The 21,119-nt window shown below is 36.7% G+C and overlaps 2 protein-coding genes across 2 annotated transcripts in view; both read right to left on the bottom strand.

The window, feature by feature from the left end:
• Positions 1-1,173: 1,173 nt before the first annotated feature.
• LOC109542977 (cytochrome P450 6A1-like) lies at positions 1,174-5,071 on the bottom strand. Its single transcript, XM_048667826.1, has 7 exons — positions 4,802-5,071; positions 4,418-4,684; positions 4,053-4,362; positions 3,548-3,669; positions 2,224-2,397; positions 1,918-2,169; positions 1,174-1,472 (listed from the first exon to the last, which is right to left on the bottom strand). The coding sequence occupies exons 1-7, from the start codon at positions 5,013-5,015 to the stop codon at positions 1,291-1,293; spliced, it is 1,521 nt and encodes a 506-aa protein (XP_048523783.1). The 5' UTR covers positions 5,016-5,071; the 3' UTR covers positions 1,174-1,290.
• A 4,667-nt stretch (positions 5,072-9,738) lies between these two features.
• LOC109534671 (protein dachsous) overlaps positions 9,739-21,119 on the bottom strand; it is a 225,887-nt gene continuing 214,506 nt past the window's right edge. Inside the window, exons 9-16 of the mRNA XM_048661429.1 lie at positions 18,099-18,329; positions 17,745-18,037; positions 16,655-17,684; positions 15,356-16,070; positions 14,373-15,193; positions 14,133-14,318; positions 13,554-13,976; positions 9,739-13,138 (exon numbers count right to left, since the gene is read on the bottom strand). Coding sequence (XP_048517386.1) covers positions 10,188-13,138; positions 13,554-13,976; positions 14,133-14,318; positions 14,373-15,193; positions 15,356-16,070; positions 16,655-17,684; positions 17,745-18,037; positions 18,099-18,329 — 6,650 coding nt within the window. The 3' untranslated portion in view covers positions 9,739-10,187. The remainder of the gene's footprint in view (positions 13,139-13,553; positions 13,977-14,132; positions 14,319-14,372; positions 15,194-15,355; positions 16,071-16,654; positions 17,685-17,744; positions 18,038-18,098; positions 18,330-21,119) is intronic.

Below are 21,119 nucleotides of genomic sequence, written 5' to 3'. Positions count from 1 at the left end.
CTCGCCTGGTGCAATTTATTGAACATAATGACTCGCACGGAGAGGAGTGTATCATTGTTTACATAATGAGATAATAAAGTAAACAAACGAGTTGCTTGACCAAGGGGATTTTTAGGTGCGACATTTCAGTTTCACAGTTTGGACGGTGACTGATTGTATATGAAACAAAGTGCGTTATTTTCCCCTGGGAATATTTTATGAAATAGTCAACACCAAGCTTGGCTTATGAGCATTTTCATAATTGAACTTTCTGTTGTTTAGACTCGAAAATATTGAAAACGATTGCTCAAATCACCTCTTACGTATATCTTGTGTTAAAGTACTACACGTATTGCAGTTAACTTGTTTGTTCTATTGCACATAAAAGTAGATTTCAAGAAGCTATTTAAAATGTAAAATTCAAATTGAAGTTTTAAACCATTTTGCTCTGCATCTCACAAATTATTCACTTTTGCACTGAGTTAAGTTGATTGCGATCATCATATTTGAACAGAAGGAAGAATTTGTCTAAAATTTATTTACAACCTTTCGGAAACACGATGTATATTCAGTGTATTCCAGATTTGGTTTGATGGCATTTAAAATAAATGTTTCGAGTTTAAAAAATCCGTATCGCAACATTAATTGGTTTGGTGTAACTGATAATGCTATATTTAGCCATTTAACTTATTAATAGAATCTTTTACGAGAGTGATTGGATTGTTATAGTTAATGTACTTGAATTTGTTTTGCAATTATACATTATTTCTTGTCTGGTCATTTTGAATAGTAGTGATTTGTCTTTGTTCGTTGTTTGCTACTTACACACGCTAACCTTAATTATTTGCCTTTTGTGCTTATCATATTTAATGCATTTTTCCTTCAATGCATTAATGGATCAAGTTCAAGAATTGATGATTAAAATTTTTGTCCGTTATTATACAATATTCATTTTACATTTTTTTTCTAAAGTCTATGGAATAGACAAATCCTGAAAAGTATGGATACAGATGAATATTATTAGTAGCTTTCAAGAATTCTCATGAGCTGCTGTCGACACTGTTTTTCCTTCTTCTTTACTTTCGATCGGACCAAATTCTAAATGGAAATTTGCTTGTATGCAGTTATTAATTTGAGTGGCAGGAACAGTTTTATCTAAAGAATTGGGTTCTAAATCCAACTAAATCAAACTCGTTTTAAAAATATAGATATGTATATAATTCCAGAAATGTACACATTTAGACCATTATGTCTGGCTGGAAATAACGTTTTCGCCTATACACTCCTACATGTATATAATAATTATTTAATTCAAATATAATTTTCAATGTCTACTTTTTTTATATCAAACAGAACATTACCCTTCGGTTCAATAGCAACTGGACTAGCTTCATATTGTATATCTTTGGGTGTTTTTGAGTTGAGCTCGTATTTGAAATGCTTCAAATACTTCACCATTGCAAGTTTCATTTGTATCAGAGCAAACCGCATACCTAAAATAAATAGTCAGACTAAAGTAATAATGAGTGTGACCCTAACAAATAAATTTATAAACTTTATGACAAAATATGTAATGAAAATAACCTGAATATTAGAGAGTCGATTTTAAACAAAACTTCACTTTACTTCATGTAAAAACTATTTATGTTCTATTTTTTTAATTGATTCCATGCTGAAGCATATACACTTTCTTCGAAAACTTGATGCCATCAAAAGTCAGCCGGATAAGAATAAAATACCGATGTAGGTTCAATTTTTTAAACAGAAACACCACAGCGGATGACACCTTCTGGATCAGAAATCTTTCTCAGAACCCCATTCTTTCTTAGCCAATTTAATATGGTTTTGCAAAAAGTTCAATCAGTACAACTACTTCATAAACCCCACACGATTGAAACATTTCCAAATACGACTCTAATGTTTCGAGCTGACACTCACCAATACATGATCGAATTCCTTCTCCAAATGGGAAAAACGGAGCATTTTTCCTGTCAGCTTTTTTTTCCTCGCCGAAGTTTTCAGGATTAAATTCCTTGGGATTCTCATAGTAATCCGGATCATTGTGAAGAGCCCAAATAGGAATCAGCACGAAAGTTCCTTTTTGAATGGTAACATTGGTTCCAGGTACTTGGTAGTCAGTTGTGCACATTCTACGCACTTCCGTGACCGAAGTATGAATTCGAAGTGTTTCTGAAACCAATTGCTCGATTTTGGGTGGGTTTTTGCTATTTATTAACAATTTACCGTTTATTATCATGTCACAGTACTTTAAGTTGTGCAGATCCTCATAGGTTACTTTATATTCCGGGTCGTATTTGCAAACTTCCCAGATTTCTCTGCGTGCTTTTTCTTGAATTTCGGGGTGGCGAGCCATTTCGTACATCAGAAATGACATATTTGAAGATACAGTTCCAGAACCTAAAATGTTTGGTAGAAATTCGAATATGCAGTAATAGCGAAATTTTTAATGAATTAAATTACGTGCCATCGGCGACTTATCTTGTAAAGTACTTATGTTCAACCTATCAACTTTTAGTGCTTGTTTGATCTATGTGAGCAAAAGAAAATGTTCGTAAGACTTTTAGATTCATCGCTAATCGTTTTATTTGTCTGAACACGGAATTGAAATGTATTTTTAAATCGTCTGGCAAAGTGAATCGTTCGGAGAAGTTGCTGCTTTGTGTAGCCAGCGCAGCGAGATAACTCTTAAGCAAAAATGTCAAAGTGATTCAACTGAAAATATTTTGAAAACCTGCAGGAAAATTTGCAGTTTTAACATGTTTTCTTGCATATACATTAGAGCCACTTGAAGCCAAATAATATTAGTTCTTTACCCCCAGAAGGTCTAGATTGTCTGAGTAATTTTAACTTTTCTAAAATTTTAACTGATTAGGCAAAATTATCTTAAATATATTTAATAAAAAGCTTCTCTTTTTTGGTATGAAAATAATAAAATTTATTTAAAACTCCTACCAAATCTCTTGAAGCTCTATATTTTGAGGAATTTATCAATTTGGAGTGTTTATCATGAAACATTATCACATTTCTTGAGAGAAAATTGTAATTTACAATTTAAAAAAAATTCTTATGAAAAACAAGCTGATGTTCTTCTGTATAGTACACAATAATTTTGGTTAATTTGAACATTTTTACGAATCAAGTTTTTCAATGGTCATCGATTCAAAAATTAAATTTAATTATGAATTGGTATGCGATAGGGCACGAATTAAATATAACGTATAGTTTTTTAATCAGAAATATTAAAAGCCAATACACCAGTCAATAAATTTGAGAGCAAAATCTAGAGATAGTTTGGAGAGCTTTTCAGATTCTGGTCTCCAAGTCTATAAATCGAATAAAACAATCACAGTGTTTCTTCGAAATCAAGCTAAATTTCAAAATTTGGAAAGTTGACTGCTTGAAGTTTCAGATTTTGATCAAAATGGAACACTGGAAATTAAACTTTAACAAAAATAAAACTGTTTGTAAATAAGGTTTGAAAAAACAATCATTTGAATTTAATTAGCGCAAAGCGATAAAAAAACCTGTGATTAATTTAAGGACGTACCTGCACCATACAACAAAAAGCTGTTGGAAATAACCTCATCACGGGCAAGAACGTTTTTTTCATTACCATCCGCTGTGTTTTCCTTCTGTCGCAAATTCAGCATCAGTTGCAAGAAATCTTGCCTGAAAAATTATCATAGTTGTTAAACCCATTAGCAAACACAAAGAAAAAGATTGATCTTAATTTATTGCGTATGTAATTAAAAGTGGATTTAATTATGGAAAAAATATTGATTCAATAAAGTCATACTCGACGTAAGTAAAAGTGCAGATAATAAAGCTAAGTTAGAACGACTTATAAAACTACTAGAGATAAAAGAACACGTGTAAGCGTGTAGATCACGGGTCACAAATAACTTCTAAAGTTTGTTTAAAAGCGTAGATTAACAGAAAAATGTCACTGAACTAACCGCTATACTCTAATCTTAAAGACTTTGTAGTCCACAGATTTAAAATGCACAAAAATTACAATTTAAAAATGCGGTATAGAAGTGCAAATAAATTACCTCGTTACATTGTTTTTGTCTCGATAATTGATCATATCTGAAATAAGCTTAACGAAAAAATTATCGGCGTCTTTTCCTAATCCAGAATATCCAAGGAAATTTAATACGTCCCAATTCACGAATTGTTCCAATAGTCTTGACAGGAAATTAGGTGTAAATAATTTTCGACTATGCTGCCTCAGCTCGTTATTGGGGTTGTCCAGGGAGTTACTGTCGATTCCAAAAGCGCAACTTGCAATAACGTCAATGCTAAAGCAGGCCTGCACTTCTTTAATACTTAGCGGTTGATTCCTCTTGCACAAGTCCATAACTAAATTCAATCATTTCGATCTTAGATTAGAAAGTTACTCTTTTTTTATTATTACCTATGCTTTCTGCTTGGTCTCCCACCCTATCAATGATATGAAACATGTTTTTCACCTTTCCACTGGAAAACGCTGGCGACAGTTTGGCCCGCAAACTTTTCCAGCCTGCGCCTTCGGAAAAGGCCAAATGATTGGTGAGAATGTCGTTTTTATGGTGGTAGAAGTTGCCGCGTCCAGCAAAATTCCAATAGTCCTTTTGAAGCAATTGTTTGATCAGAGCGGTGTCCAGAGGAATCCATATAGGGGTATACGCAAAATAAATTCCTCCTAAGAATGTAAATTATTGGATGAGCTAAATTCGAGATAAGTAACACATAGCATAATTATGTTGAAACAGACCGAGCCTTACATTGAAAACGCGCTAATATTTTTTATTTCACTTACCAAACTTGGCTCCAATACTTTTGAACTCGTAATATGCCTTGACAATAACTTCACTCGGCAGCATTTTTCCCAAAGAGGCTTTTTTAAAATTTCCAAAGAAAAACTCTGGTTCCATGTATGGCACGCCTCTTCGCGACCAGTAGGAATGTTTCCATTTTAAGTAAAAACTAGCCCCAATAACCAGAGCCAGTAACAGCGATATAATTGCTAACATGTTGGCTACAGTTACTGACCGCAATTGACTGCTAGTAAAATTGATGCTTTTCTATATAGGTACGGTATCCCCGCGCATCCCACCTACTTGTTTTCAATATGAAGCAATCTGAAATTTTCAAGTCTTGTTCTCGAGCATAACTTAAAGAGATAAGAAAACTACGGACAATCCAACTTATCTATTTAACTATAACTATAACCAAACGGTCTTCCAATAAGGGCGACGGTTTTGAATTGCGAGTCTTTTTTAATCTCATGATTTGACTAAAAAAAGGTCGTTTGTTAGTAGACAGCAGGAGTTTAAGTAGTATGGAGGGGTTCAATACACAACAAGGAATTATCATGGTGAAAAATTATTATCAAAGTGGTGGAAGTTTTTCAGCCACAGTTCGCAAAATGTGTACAATTATGGCCCATCGGAATGCTCCAACTGAAGCCACAGTTCGCATAAAAATCAGCAAACTGGGTGTGTAAATGAAGTGAAAACAGAAACACGCGTTGGTCTGGTCACTAGACTGAAAATATCGCAGCAGTGCGTGCAAATGTTGAGGAAAGCCCAACCACATCAATTCGGCATAGAGCGCTAGAAATTGGTGTTTCCACAACCACTCTGCATAGAATTTTAACAGTTTTAATTTTGAAGCTCAGTGCTGAAGCTGAAGTGTTCAAAGTTGAATTGGCTCAAGAGCTAAAGCCGAAAGACGATCGGCAAAGAATTTAATTTTTGAACAACGACAATTGGACGGTGATTTTTCAACGAAAATCATCTTTAGCGACGAGGTCCATTTTCATCTTGATGGCTTCGTTAATCGACAAAATTGTCGCATTTGGGGTTCCGAAAACCCACGAGTGATCGTTCAGAAACAGATGCATCCAAAAAAAGTCACTGTTTGGTGTGCATTGTGGGCTGGAGGCATCATCGGACCACTTTTCTTCGAAAATGCAGTTCGTCAAGCATTAACCGTGAATGGTAGTGTTCGTTATCGTGAAATGTTAACTTACTTTTTTGTGTAAAAATTTCAAAATATGGGTCTGAACAGCATGTGTTTTCAACAGGACGGTGCAACATGCCATACAGCCAGAGAAAGTGCTTAATTACTGCACGAGTCATTTCCTGGTCGTGTTATTTTTCGTTTTGGAGATCGGCATGGGCCGCCCAGATCATGCGATTTAACGCCTTTGGACTTTTTTCTCTGGGGTTTTTTAAACTCACAACTTTATGTGAATAAACCAACAACGAATGAAGCTTTAAAGATGACATTCAACGATGTATCTCTAAAATACCGCAAAATTTATGCGCAACAGTCTTTGAAAATTTCGTGAAAAGAGCACACGTCTGTGCCAATAAAGCCGAGGAGGTCATTTGTCCGATGTCTTTCCATTTCCTTCATAACTTCGTGATGTGTACCTACTTCATTTTTCAATAAGTGTTGCAAACTTATGCCACAAATACAGTTTGAATTTTTTTCGATGACTAGTACAGGGATCTTCGGAACTATAGTAGTTCCTCTATTATCTAGTATAGCTCTCGAGTAATGCTCTATTCGAAACCAATTTAATTTTTCTAAAATTTGACAGCTGTCAAGAGAAGTTTGGAAAAAACTTATTTACGGTGAATTTTTAAATTACTCCTAGTTCCGTTGATATTAATTTGACAGGAAAATATGAAATAGAAAATTTGTAAAAAATTGAATTCCAAACAAAATAGCGTAAGACAGTTCTCTAAAATAACTGTAATTTTTGACATATGACACAGAGTTAAGTTTTTTCAAACGGCAACTATACTTGATTATCGCTTTACCAACTACGTTAAAGTTGTCAAAAACTTTATTTTAATTAAGACGGCTGCGCATTGAACGTATTTATTATCAAAATCAAATCATACCAATAATAATTAAAATTTAACTCTAGAAACTTTAATTTTTATTGCAAAACATTTTCAAAAAGTCCATCATTATTTTCAATGCAAACATTGCAATGCTTTAAAACTGAATAAGTTGATTTCTTGCGGACCCACCTTCTATATTTTCAAATGCTCTAACGACAGCTTCTTTAATTGAATTTCAATTGGATATTTGTTTTTGTAAACTGCGGTGATCGAGGTGGCCATAAAATAGAACCATTTCGTCCAATCCAAGCCAAATGGTAGGTCCAGGTGATTGCGCACTTGTTTCATGTTTCCAAATCTAAGTCGTCCAACATAAAATACAGATTATTCCGAAGAAATTTAAGATACCGACTCTCATTTAAAGTGCCTTCAAAAATAAATGGTCCAAGAATTTTTGAACCTACCATTCCGCTCCAAACGTTAAACCCAAATGTAATTTATGGTCTCATTTGCTCAACTTGGAGGGAATTTGTTTGACTCCAAAGATGTTCATTGTGTGGATTAAACATTCCACAATTTGTAAATCAAGTTTCATCGGTCCACAATATTTTATAAGGAAATTGGATGTCTTGGTGGCATTTGTTTCGGAACCATGTACAAAAATTCACTCGCAGCTCTTCCTTTCTATCCTCTGAGATGTAAAGTTTGAGATACTGATAATTTATACGGATGGAATTTGTGTTTTTTTTAACTATCATCACGGTGATTTGCGAAGTCCCGCGATGCCCCTGCTGCGATCTGGCTGAAATCTGTGGATTCTGGCTGTGGACAAACACTGTAATAAAAGATGTGAGGAAATTCTGTCTTTTCTTAAAGACAAAAATTTTTGAGGCGAAATACCCAAAAAGAAGTTTGTAAAAAAATGAATCCGCTTCAACAATATAGAACTTATCTACAACTTAGATTTCTCAGTTGAATATAAACTTGAATGTCAAAAATTGAAATTTGTTCTTATTATTTGTTGCTATGGAAACAATGTTATGTCTTATAATATTTTCCATGACTAACTTAGATCAACAAAATTGAAAAGGTACAAATTGTTCACAGACACTTAATTTTCGTAAAAATCCTAACAATGTGATATACCACAGAAATTGTAATAAAATGCTCTATTCGGTAAAGCAATAATCAAGAATGGTTGCCATTTCAAAAAACTCAAATTTGTGTCATATGTCAAAAATGACAGTTATTTTGGAAAAATGTGTTGTGCCATTTTGTTTGGAATTAAATTTCCTACAGGTTTTCTAATTAATATTTTCTTGTCAGATTAATAATGACGGAACTAGGAGTAATTTAGAAATTTACCATAAATATTTTTTTTTCCAAATATCTCTTGACATGCTGTCAAATTTTAGAAAACTAAAATTGGTTTCAAGTTTAGCATTCAAAGCTGCAATTCTTAAATTTGTCCTTTTAACCTTTTCCGTAACTGCTATAGTTTCGAAGATTCCTGTACTGGTCATCGAAAAAAACTCACCCTGTTCGCATTTTTCACTCTTTCTGTAGCAAGCGTTACTGTCTCAGAATTTTCTATCACACCTACCTTTTCTTCTGAACGACTGTAACCAGAAGCTGTTGCCGCACTGAATAGCAAACATTCCACTACTCTACCAAGAAGAGTTTCCTGCTGCAGTAAAATGGCTTTTCAATTTGGCTTCATATTTTTTGGCCTACACCCAAGTCTGATTTTCTCAATGTTCAGCACACTTTCTGAATTGAAACCCAAAGTGTTTGCTCCTAGACATGCTTTTAACAAAAATGTATTTTCCTCATCGCCAGAAAAATGTTTGGCAAATATTGAAAAAAATCAACAAACTTAGGCAAAATCTACCAAACTAAGTTAAACAGTCAAAATCTTATTTTAAACAGTCTCCTTTACGTTAAGTCGTTAAGTTTATGTTTCGAACTTTATATTGCATTTTTTGGTTCCAAACAAAAAAAAGGATATTTAAAACAAATGTTTCAAATAGTATTCTAAACAGTCTTCTTTACGATAAATCATCTTTGGAAATTTATATCCCATTTTTTGCTCCAAAAATACGCGAAAAAACAAGCACAAAGTTGTGGGAAATAACTCTTAATTCTGAGGTATCGAACAAACTTTGAACATGAAAGGATCTTAATCCCGAACTTTCAAACTTTTCAAACAACTTTGAAATGTAAAACGATTCACATCCAGTCCTTCTATGAAATATACATTCTCGTTTCTTTTGTTTATTTACGCATGAAACAACATAGATTTACGTAGAGTTAAGTGAGAAAAATGCATTTTGTTGGTGGGAATTTGAGCATTGTGGCCAAATTTAGTAATTATTGAAAGTTCTTTTCGTACAATTCCAGAGTTTATAGTTAGAACATATATTTTCTTCCTTACTTTAGTAGTAAGCTGATTAAAATGTATGCCGTACTAAATACTTGCAAATGAATGCAAGTCAAATCTCTAAAGTAGGTATCATTTTTGTACATTGAATACTTCTCGCTAGCCATATGCAATGTAAAATTCGACAATACGAGATTCATCCTCTCCAGATAAAACTCTTGAGAACTTGTTTTCATTCTTTAAGTTCATTGAAGACTTTTTGAAGTGATTAGTGAAGTATTTTTCTAAGCCCAATGCACTAATAATTATAGCTTTAAAAGTGAATCAGCGGCGCACACTTTATTTATATTTCTATCTCAAACTGGCCCTTGTTGCAAAATGTTCATGCTTGGTGCTAAGCGCTCTAAGCACATTTAAGCAGAATAAGGTTTTAAATTTGCTTAAAATTCAATTGGCCCAGTAACTCTGGATAGATTAATATTGTTATGAATATCCAAGCACAAAAAACAAAATTGATTATTCTCAAATAATGTATATATTTGTACATTTTTACAGTTCTTTTACATATTACCTAATGATTATTTACGCTAGTCATTCTCACATGTCTTTAATTACAACAGTTTGCTACACACAACAATTTGTTGGATTTTGGTTAACAATTCAATTTGAATAATAAACACAATACTCCCTTCCTAGAAAAACCTAATTTACAAAATATTACACGTATTTACATGGCTTGAAGAGACAATAATTTAGACAGACATTATAATTACAAATAAATAATTGCGTTTGAAAGTTTATGGCTTAAAATGGCAATTAAACGTACATCTAGTGAGCATCATTTACGATTCGACGGTCTTCTCTTATATAACACAAAATATATACACAGTGATCAATTATTATTAAAAGTCTTTCAGTCTAAAATAGCTCTTGTAACACAGCCCAAACGTATATGAAAAGCTAAATTATAATCTTAATTCGGTGTCGACTACGGATTTATTTCTATTTTGAGCGGCCTGCCGAGACATCACGTGGTGCGCAGTTGATAAACCAGGAGCTACAAGTGGAGATATTGATGGCGACTTAGTGGCTAATGGTGAAAGAGATGGGGAAAAACTGGGCGACATCGCTGTGGAAGTGCTAAACCCAGTTCCAGATGCATCATGATTAATGGGCGATCTGGGCAACATCATCATTTGGTTATGGCCCAGCTGGCCGTGATGAGTTTGCCCCCCACGAGCACTTAAAATAGGCATAGCAATTGCCCTTGGGGCAACACTGGTAATCAACGGAGGAGGAATACTTTTTACTGGAGCTACGGACACTTTACTCCTAACACTCGAAGTTCCACTAGCTCCGCTGTGGACCGAAGCAGTGTCATCTTTCAGTCTTGCAATCTCTGAGAACACATGAGCTAGAGGTTGGTACTGTGGACCCCAGTCTAATAAATAGTCCCAGTTGTAGCTTCCAGCTAGCTCTTCTTCGCTGTGTACTATTGAGCTCAATGATCCATTCATGGACGGTTGATGAGACACTGTGGGTACCTCTCCATAACCGATTGCCATCACGTGCTCCATGGTAGCCCCTAAAGAAGCTGCAGTTACGCCTGCGCCCTCATCTGCGGAACTTGCTCTATCGCTACCTGCCACATCATTCAATTTGGCGTAAATTAAATTTGTTATATCATTATCGTTTGCGGCCTCCTCATCAAATATGTGCAAACTATCCAATGGCACTGTTTGGTGATGGTGCAGAGATTCTTTACTACTCCCAGCTCTAGGATCAGTGCAAAGTCTCCCAACGCTTTGAGCCTGAGCGCCGGAATTATCCACAATACCCAGCCGAGCTAAGTATTCCTGAGTGTTTCTAACAGACACTGCCGATAAAGAATCGCCATCATTGGACCTTTGCAGTGGGCCTTCATTGATCATCCTAATTTCCTCATCTTCCCCGTCCTCGCCATCTTCTGCAGACCCCCTGCCACTTGATCCCGATTGTTCTGAAGCAGATAATTCCGAAGTCGTAGCTGCTCCAGAATTGGAGCTTGCCGCATGAGCGCCACCATAAGGCGGGATTTCATCGTACTTTGGAGGAGCGAACTGATTCTGAACTGGCGGCATCTGAGCTCCACCTCTTATTGGAATGGTATCAAAAGCGCTCGGATCCACATAGTTGTTCGACGTGGAAACAGTATCTGTACTCAAACTAGGTTTGTTGAGCTTGCGATTTCGCTTGTTTCTCATGTGCAAAAAGACAAACACTGCTCCAAATATGATTAGGAGGAGCACAATGGAAATAACAAGCCCAAGCGCCCAATCAGATATGCCTCCTCTTGGGGCGGGCAGGGTTCCTTGGTTGATGGCCAAATTAGTGCTTGGGTCCGCTAGAGGATCTAGAACTATTTCTATTACAGTCATATTGGATAAGGAAGCCTGCCGGCCTGAACTAGCTGTGACCACCAAACTAATTTCCCTGCCCGAAGTCAAAATATCTGATTGGTCAAACTTGCGTTTCAAAAGAACAGCCCCAGTTGTCCTATTTATCTTAAAGTAGGAATGTTGAGTGGTTAATTGGTAAACCACTCTACCGTCAGGGCCTTTATCTTTATCAGTAGCCACCACATGTCCAACTATATAACCCACCGGCAAAACTACTGAAGTTGCCAAAGGGAATTTATAGGTCCTTTCAGTGAATTGCGGGTAAAACTCATCTTTTCCCTCGACTTCCACATACACTTTCACTGTGGATGACTTTCCTCCTGAATCTGTAGCCTTGATAGCGAAATTGTATCTGTTTCTTTGCTCGTAGTCAAACACAGCTCCTGTAGTCACCAGGCCAGTTTCTGCATCTATATGGAACATTTTCCAGGAGTTTTCTTGCCCACCGTAAGCATGCGAGTCCACAAAAGAGTAGTTCACTTTTCCAAACATACCCTTGTCTAAGTCGGTAGCATGGGCGGTAAATACAATGGTGCCTATTGGTTCATTTTCTCCCACAGACTCCATGTATTCGGAAAAGGGGAAGATTGGAATATTATCATTTTCGTCCTGAAGTGCGATTTTGAAGGAACATAATGAACACAGAGACTTTGCGCCGTTATCGCAGGCCTTGATGACTAAGTTATACGTTGTAACTCCTTGGTCGAAGTCGAGCGAATTATTCACGAAAATAACGCCAGTCTTTGGATCGATTTGGAAGCTTCCATCATGGTTTCCGGACGATATTTCATAGGTGATATCTGCATTAGGACTGCCAGCTAAATCAGCATCGGTGGCTACCACTTTGTCCACAGAAGTCCCGATAGGAAGCGTTTCACTGATGGACTTCTCGTAATCCGTATCCGAAAATACTGGAACGTTATCATTAAAATCTTCCACAGCAATAACAACGTGTGTAACCAGCGAATTTCCACCATCAATTGAAACAGTCACAACATATTCATCTTGTAGCTCCCGATCAAGAGGTTTAACCAACGTGAGCGCACCCGAAGGATTTGATATTTGAAACAGTCGATCAATGTTCCCTTCCAAAATACTGAAACTGGACACTTGACTTTGGCTGCTTGGTTTAGCCAGATGGATGATAGTACTTCCCGTTTTGGTATTTTCAGGAACAGTGATTTTGTATTCTTTCTTGTAACCGTAGCTGGTTTCCATTCTTTTGCTGTTCTTTACTCGAACCGTGACTAAGGAATGGAGTGCTGGCCTGCCAGAATCTTCCGCCTTTACTGTGAGATAGACATCTTGGACGTTCGAGGATATGTTGGAGGTGTTCACTTTGATGATTCCCTCAGAAGCTTCAATTATATAACCAGCCGTCGGATTCACTATGGAGTAGGTGAGTTCAGAATTTTTCCCTGAGTCAGCATCAGAAGCATTTAGCACGATGATATCTGCTAGTGTTGACGAAATGGTATCTGAAACAAGTGTTGTTTTGAGAATTATGAAGTCTGGAACTGCGGCTTTTTCCTGCTAATTATGTATTGAAATCAGAAATTTACGATAGTGTTTCTTTGGGTACAGAATAAGTTTAAGGTTCAAGACTTGTGTTCAAAACTTGTTGGTTAAATGGCATTTTGACATTTTTGTTTGAAGGAGTCAATTTGCGCAAAACTAAAAAAATCGAGCACTTTCTTTCGGTCACTTTAAACGTATATTGTTTATCACAAGACCAAGTATTTCCAGACACAGCATGCCAGCATATTTTTGATAACAAAAGTTTATTTACACTTATTGATAACAAAGGATCAGAAACTTAGATAAGAATAAAAGGAAATCTATAAGTGGCTGTTCCACTATACTATCCAATTAGCTAACTAGATAATGACTTACCAGGTAAATTGGCTTCATAGGAGCTTTGACTAAATATTGGATAATTATCGTTAACATCCACGACTTCAATGGTTAAAAGTGTCTCGGCAATATGGGCAGTATCCGATGCGATCAACTTCAACGTACAATCTTGCCAAACTTCAAAATCCAAGTTTTTCTTCAAAAATATCTTGCCACTGTATCTATCAATGCTAAAGTATTCCAAGTATTCTTTGTCGACGTTGTTAGCAAAATTATAAGTGAGTTCAGGAAAAGTGTCCACATCATTGGCAGTTAGTGTCGTTATGAGGGTTCCACGTTCGGCATTTTCATTTACTTTAATCGTACGCGGAGGTGGAAAAGTGGGTTGATTATCATTTACGTCCACTACGTTGATACGAACACGTGCTGTTCCTGTCATTTGTGGGATTCCTTCGTCGGTAGCTGGAAAAAATTCAGAATGTAATTGTATGAGCTTCAAAAATAAACCTCGAACATGTTTCCTCAGTCGATCTCGCACTCCCTCATTCAGGCGCTCATTTTGTCTCACCCCATACAGATAAACCCACACCTTTCCGTACAATACAATAAATAGCTTACCGATTATTGTAAGTCTGTAGTTATCACGTATTTCCCGGTCCAGAACTGTGTTAGTTCTCACAATGCCACTGAAAGCTGGTTCGATTTTGAAAGCATTATCATGATTTCCGTCTACAATGTGATACAAAATCCTCGAATTTGGACCATCATCCGCATCAAACGCCACTACTTGCAGTACAAAAGTCCCTGGAAAATATGTTAATAAAAAACTGGATCAAAGCATTTGCTTAGATGTTTCACCTTTTTTATCGCCCTCCCATACAGATGCAGTATATTGCTGTTGGGTGAACTTCGGTGCATTATCGTTTTCATCAGACAGTCTTATTAACACCTCGCAATAACCATGCAAGTTTGGGGTTCCTTCCGTTTTGGCTTCCACAACCAATTCGACCACGTGATGAAGCTCAAAGTCCAGATTCTTCGGATCGCGCACTTGAATTATTCCGCTTTCTGCCTCAATACTGAATATGTTGTCCTCATTTCCCATGCCAAACGTGTACTGGATTTTCTGGCGTCTACCATCAGTTCGCACCGCGCTGACTTGCACGATACTTCGACGTTGACCAATGTTTTCTGGAATGTTCGCTTCATACGTAGCGTTTTGAAAGCGAAGACTTAACGATCCTTGTGGCAAATCGCCCACGATTAGCTCGATCAATCCTGTGGAACTTTTGGGTGGATTTCCTTTGTCCGTTGCCACCACATTGAGGTAGATTACTTTTCCAGTACTACTCGTTAGTGACTGGGTTGCTGTCAGCACCCCTGAGTTGGGATCGATGCGGAATTTTCCAAAATTTCCTTCATTCACCAGACTGTAAACTATCTCAGCATTGGTTCCTTCGTCGATATCCTTTGTAGTCACCCTCAGGATATTCTGGCCTGGCTGAATATACGATGGAATTTTTTCTTGAAATGGATATCGCGTGAAAATCGGCTTGTTATCGTTCACGTCTTTGATGAAGACCGTTACGGGCACTTTGGTGGATCGCGCATTGTATTTACCACTATCAGTCGCCACCACCATGAAGTTGTATTCCGACTTGCGCTCCCGATCAAACAGGCTGAAAAAGAAAATGTAAAATTAATAACTAGCTAAAACCACTGATGTTAAGCTGAAGATTCCACTAAAAGTGGAACTGATGAGGAAATTTTGTTGAATATTCTTTAAACGACTTAAAGTGTGAAAGAATAGTTCTTGGAGAGAATGATAATATTTCACTCACCCAGCAGTTGTTATAACTCCGGTTTTATTATCAATGCGAAACAACCACTGACTCTCATTGGCCAGAAAGTAGATGATTTTCGCGTTGAGGCCAACATCTGCATCAGAAGCATGCACTTTCATTATGGAAGTATCAATGGGAACATCCTCCAACATGCTTGTCGAGTACTTTGATAAGTCGAACTTTGGGTCGTTATCATTTTGGTCCTCCACAAACACTGTCAGGTTGCAGTATCCCTGCATTGAGGGCGATCCATGATCTTGAGCAGTGATCGTTAGATAGTATCTCGCGTTGCTTTCTCTATCCAATGATTTAGCTGTTAGAGCGCCTGTTTTGGAGTCGATGCTGAATTTGTTCCTGATATTGCCGCTGGTTATTGAGTAGCTGACGTCCCCGTTAGGGCCGCTGTCCATATCATTGGCCACCACTGTGTGAAAAACTGCGGCCTCGCTGTTTTCTGGAATAGCAAGCCTTTGGCAAGATCCAGGCTGGAATCTAGGGGCATGATCATTGATGTCCAACACTCTAATATGCAGAAGTGTTTTGTCGAACATCGGCATATCCTGAGATGTATCAGTGACGAAGATTGATAATAAGTAGCTTTCCAGGATCTCCCGATCCAAGGGCTTGCGTGTTAGGACTTTTCCTGATGGGGACTGTATTTCGAATGTGTCGTCTGCTATGCCGGGTGAAATGAAAAATGACACATTTCCTCCTGAAAACATCAATACGTACTCTCAGATTATTTTCATAAATTTAGTTTTGTGTAGGTCTTTGAATATTAATATTGCTCAGAAAGGAATGAGCACTTTTTAAGTGAAAATTATTTTGCACGGCTTGGGATTGAAGAGTGCGACACCTTGTGAATCACAGATAGATAGATTAGATAATCGCTTTTTTCCACAAATTTTAAAAAAGTCGTTAAAAACAGACACAATTAGAAATTTTTTTTTTTTTAGAAAATACTTTCAGTTTACAATGAGAACTTCCAACCTTCTTTTAAAAAGTTTTGGCCGGAGCTTGAGCCAAATAATTGCTAAAATGTTTTTCAAATAGAAGCAACTAAACCAAACGGTGTAAAGCTACCTGAGCCATTAATTACTCTATTAAAAATCACAACTTTTTTTTAACTTGAGCAATGTGCGGCTGAAGAATAGGAAGCACTTAAAGCCACCCACAGAAAAATCTTTTTAACTTTAAATGTTTTAAAATCTTCTACGCTTGTATAAATAATTATTGAAATTCTTCATATAAGGCATATCTGCTAAAAACCCACCACATCCAGAAAAAGCATCTTACCTAATTCCCCAAGTCCTCTGATATTGAGTTGTGTAACTAAAGTGCCAACTCCAGCGTTTTCCATCACGGTTGCCTCATACTCAGATTCTAGTAGCTTCTGGAAACTGTTCTTCGAGTCCTGGACTAACAGCGTCAGCTTCATGCTGGCCTGCCGGGTTGGTTTTCCATGATCAGTTGCTGTTACATTCAGCATGTAGGTTTTTCGGTTGGCTATCAGTGGTTTGGCCAGTGTTAAAACACCAGTATCATATCCAAGGGAAAAATATGAAGCATCATTGCTGTTAGAAAGAATGTAGGTGACACGCCCGTTGTCTCCGGAGTCATCGTCTACTGCGAGAATGTTGGCAATTTTCATGCCTACAATGGCATTATCATTGATAAAAGCCATGGACGATTGCGGTAGAATGAACCGCGGAGTGTTGTCGTTGAAGTCCGTTATAATAATGCGAACTGTTAGAAAGCTGCTGAGTTTTGCTGATGCGTTAAATGGATTATCACTGGCTCTGATCACTAGTAGATGTTCCTTGGTTGCTTCATAGTCCAAAGGACCAGTTAGAGTCAAGGTTCCTGTTAAGGAATCTAGACTGAAAGTGAAGTTTGGATACTGACTAGTCAAGGAATAGCGGATTTCGCCATTCTCAGCACTGTCCAAGTCCGAAGCAGTAAAATTGAAGATGGAGGAACCAACTGGAGTGTTCTCACTCACTGAGATAGTTACTGGGTCTTTTGGCCATTGTGGCGCATTATCGTTGGCATCAGTTACCTCAATTGTAACACTGATGGCGCTACTTTGAGGATTGTTCAATGCTCGGATATCCAGAGCCCGAATTTCCAATTTATACTCAGAATACTTTTCTCGGTCTAGTTCTTGCGCTACCACAATTTTCCCAGTGCTTCGCTCAATTTCAAAGGCATTAGTGGGCGAGTCTACCGACTTTGCTGTCAGAGTATAGGTGATATGGCTCCCTGTGCTATCAGGCACAATATTTTCGTCATCGTCTGCCGAAGTAGAAGCCACTGTTCCAATTATCTGAAAAATCAACAGAACATTAAAACATCAGTTTGGGTGTCTCCAAACAATGCTACTCACTTGTCCAACTTTTGCGTCCTCTCGAACACTGAACTTCAAGCTGGAGCTTGTGAAAGTGGGTCGATTGTCATTCAGGTCCAAAACCTCTACCCTCAGCATACGAACGCTTTGCTTCGGAGGATTTCCTCCATCGGTTGCCACCACTCCAATCCGATATATAGTTTTCTCTTCATGGTCCAGCATCACTTTAGTTCGTATTACCCCGATAATCGGATGAATGCTGAACGTATCCAGACCATCAGAGTCTTTCAGCAGCGAGTAGGTTATTGAGGAGTTGTAGCCGCTGTCAGCGTCTGAAGAAACAGGAAATTTATTGCAAAGGCTGAAACGGAAAACAAACTGTCTTCAGCTTACCAATCGCTCTTATTCGAACCACTTCGGTGCCAGGGATTTGTTCTTCGCGAACACTGACAACATCTTCTTGTGGATCGACGATTTCTGGAGCATTATCGTTCACATCTAGAACGGATATTTTCACTGCCACTCTGGCACTTCGGGAAGGTTGTCCCTCGTCTCTGGCTTCAGCTACAAGGTCGTAGTATTCCTTCATTTCGCGGTCTAGAATGTCTTTGGTAGTAATTTCACCTGAAAAAAAAGAGCGTTGGTTTTATCTGATCTTTTTCGCATGGTATAAGTAGTCAGCTGCGGTTATTTGACTATGAATTTCTGCGACTCAAAACTTGAGTAGCAACAACCCCCTACACGAATAAATTGATAATGGTGGAAAAACACCATCATCGGTGAAATGGAAACGTTTTTATTTTTATTTAATTTTGATAACCTGAATAAATTACTGAAACCAGGAACGTTGATTGCGTCCAAATTGAAAATAGTCAGGAAAACATGAGGTGTGAAAAATATTCCAAAACAAAAGAAAATTAAAAAATGTGAACTCGAAATTTCGGGAATTTTGATGACCAATAATTCGCATCAACTTAGCTGGGATTCCACGTAAATGTGTTTTTTATGTTTTTTTAATAGGTGGTTTCCGGGCCAAAAACACGAGCACTCTTTTCTATCTATTCTAATCCTTTTCAAGTAAAAAACGTTTGGGGAATATTGATATTTGTCATGCCGCAAAAGTTACACGATGGTCAAGGAGTGAAACATTTAATTCATCAATCTTAAAAAACGCGAAAATTTGCAGACAAACAGTGCAAGAAAGATTATTAAATTATTTTTGTCATTTAACAAAACAGTTAAAAATTGTCATCGGAAAAATATGATTGTTATTTAAGCGATTAAGAATATTTTAGAGGCCTGTGTAGGAAACGCTTATTTAATTGTCGAATTGAAATCATCCATAAAAACAAAAAACTGCCTTTAAGTTAATGAATAGATTTATAGTTAAATCAAAGTGCAGTGCCTTCATTCAACAAGGGCGCTAATAAGTGAATTTAATAGTCTCAATAAGCTTGCACTAAACTAAAATTATTAAACAATTGCTGATCGGATTTTTTTTCCAAATTGACGAAAACTTCAATTGCGATAAAATATTTTTTAGCTAACTTTTAAGACGTTTAATACTTGTAGAGGACGCAAAATAAGATCGGTTCTATTTCGCACTGGGTCGCGCCGTTATTTAAGTAACTTTGCCAATATAATCCCGTCAAGATGTCTTGATCGAATCCATTAAAGCAGATTACCTGAAGAGATCAATTATGCCTCCATCGCTTTGACAGGGAACATAATTTAAATATCCGTATTAAAGCTGAAAATTTAATTCAGTCGACTTTGTGCTGCTAAATTATCATTGCAAACTTCACTCACTTACCGAGTACCTACTTTTAAATTGAAATCCTGCTAAGATTCAGAGGTATGTATCCGAACTGTTTGCCTCTGTAAATTATAAAAACCGTTTAATTGAATTTTCAACGGATATTTAGCATAGTTGTGACTACAAAGACGCAGTCTCAAAGCCGAAGTGCACATAAAGTCGCTGGATATTATCCTTAATAAGAACTCGCTTTAAAGTGTCATTTGAAATTAATTTTATTGCCTCAATCGCGTTTATCATAAACATCAACGAATATTAGTGAATCATTAGGCGTCGGTATATGAAGCGTAAATTAGCTGGGAAGCTAACTTTTGCCGTGCTTAATTGCTTCATAAAACTTTATGATATTTCGGTTCGAAATTATTTATTACTAGTTAAATTTTCAGTCATTAAACGTTCGTTGTTTTACTGTTCGACGTTATGTGCCATAGACCGCATATTGCAGGCATGCGTTTTCACTCTTATCTCATCTCTTTTAGAGTTCATTTCTAAAGCATTAAGATCGCTAATCACGGCTTGATTAAAGACCAATCTTTATCGCTTTCATAAGTCTCGTTGAAATCATGTGGCTGAAACATATCGCACTAAAAATATAATAAGTAGTTAACACTGTTTTAAAACACCGCTCGAGTGAGCACTAGATAACAGGTTTTAGTAAACATGACCTAATTTTGTACGCAGGTTTATATATAAATAAACCAGATATAATTTTGCCAACTTCATTCAATACCGTTTTTTTTGCATTCTTTACTGACGCGAAACAAAAACAAAAACCGTCACAAAAAGGAAACTTTATTCTGCCGCTAAACATTCAATTAGCTTAAAACACTTTATTTAAAACAACTAATTTCAAATGTTCTTATTCTTATTTTCGGATTTTCTTCGTTTTTTCATTGTAGATTGTACATAACTAAAGTTATTGAAAGTGTTTAAAAAACGAGTCAAAAAATTCCATTTGAAATCATATTATTTTAGAATATACCGCTTGTACTAACTGGAAAATTAAAATCTATTTTTGCCCCACGCAAAATTGATAATCACAAATCAAATACGAAAAAGAAGATTATTTTTATTATATTGCTATTTATGATTTTTAGTCACATAGAAAGAGTGATTATTCGATTAGTACTATTACAAATTACAACTATTCCAGCTGATGAATGAGCCAGAAATAATGAATGAACAGTTGAGCCACATTAGCAATGTCCTCTTAAACGTGTACACTTCGATATAAACAGTTCTGATTTAATGAGAATTGGCAATAGTGGCGATCCAGAGCCCAATAAAATATTGATTTTTAGGCGCACCTGAGGAAACATTGAGTTCAAATTTTTAGTGATTTTCCCAAAAAAAATGTTTCACCACTGAGGTTTTTCAAATTAAAAATCATTTTTGAAGTCCTCGTTCAATTTGTGACAAAAGTCTCTATTGCATTTTTTCGTAAGGAGAAAGTCGTTGCGAAACATCTCAATGCGTGCCGAAAATAAAAAAGTTGGTATCAATGGATCAAAAACTGCATCTTCGAGTTGTTTAACTGTAGAATCGAAAAAAGCTAGTTATTGATGATTAGCAGTGCCCATACCGAAAAAGCGCTAACT

This window comes from Dendroctonus ponderosae, unplaced genomic scaffold (assembly GCF_020466585.1).
Source record: "Dendroctonus ponderosae isolate FM_Combo_2020 unplaced genomic scaffold, Dpon_F_20191213v2 Dpon_F_20191213_1, whole genome shotgun sequence".
Classification (NCBI taxonomy): Eukaryota; Metazoa; Arthropoda; class Insecta; order Coleoptera; family Curculionidae; genus Dendroctonus; species Dendroctonus ponderosae.
The sequence above is the reverse complement of the archived record's forward strand: the minus strand, read 5'-3'. Positions and strand labels throughout refer to the sequence as shown.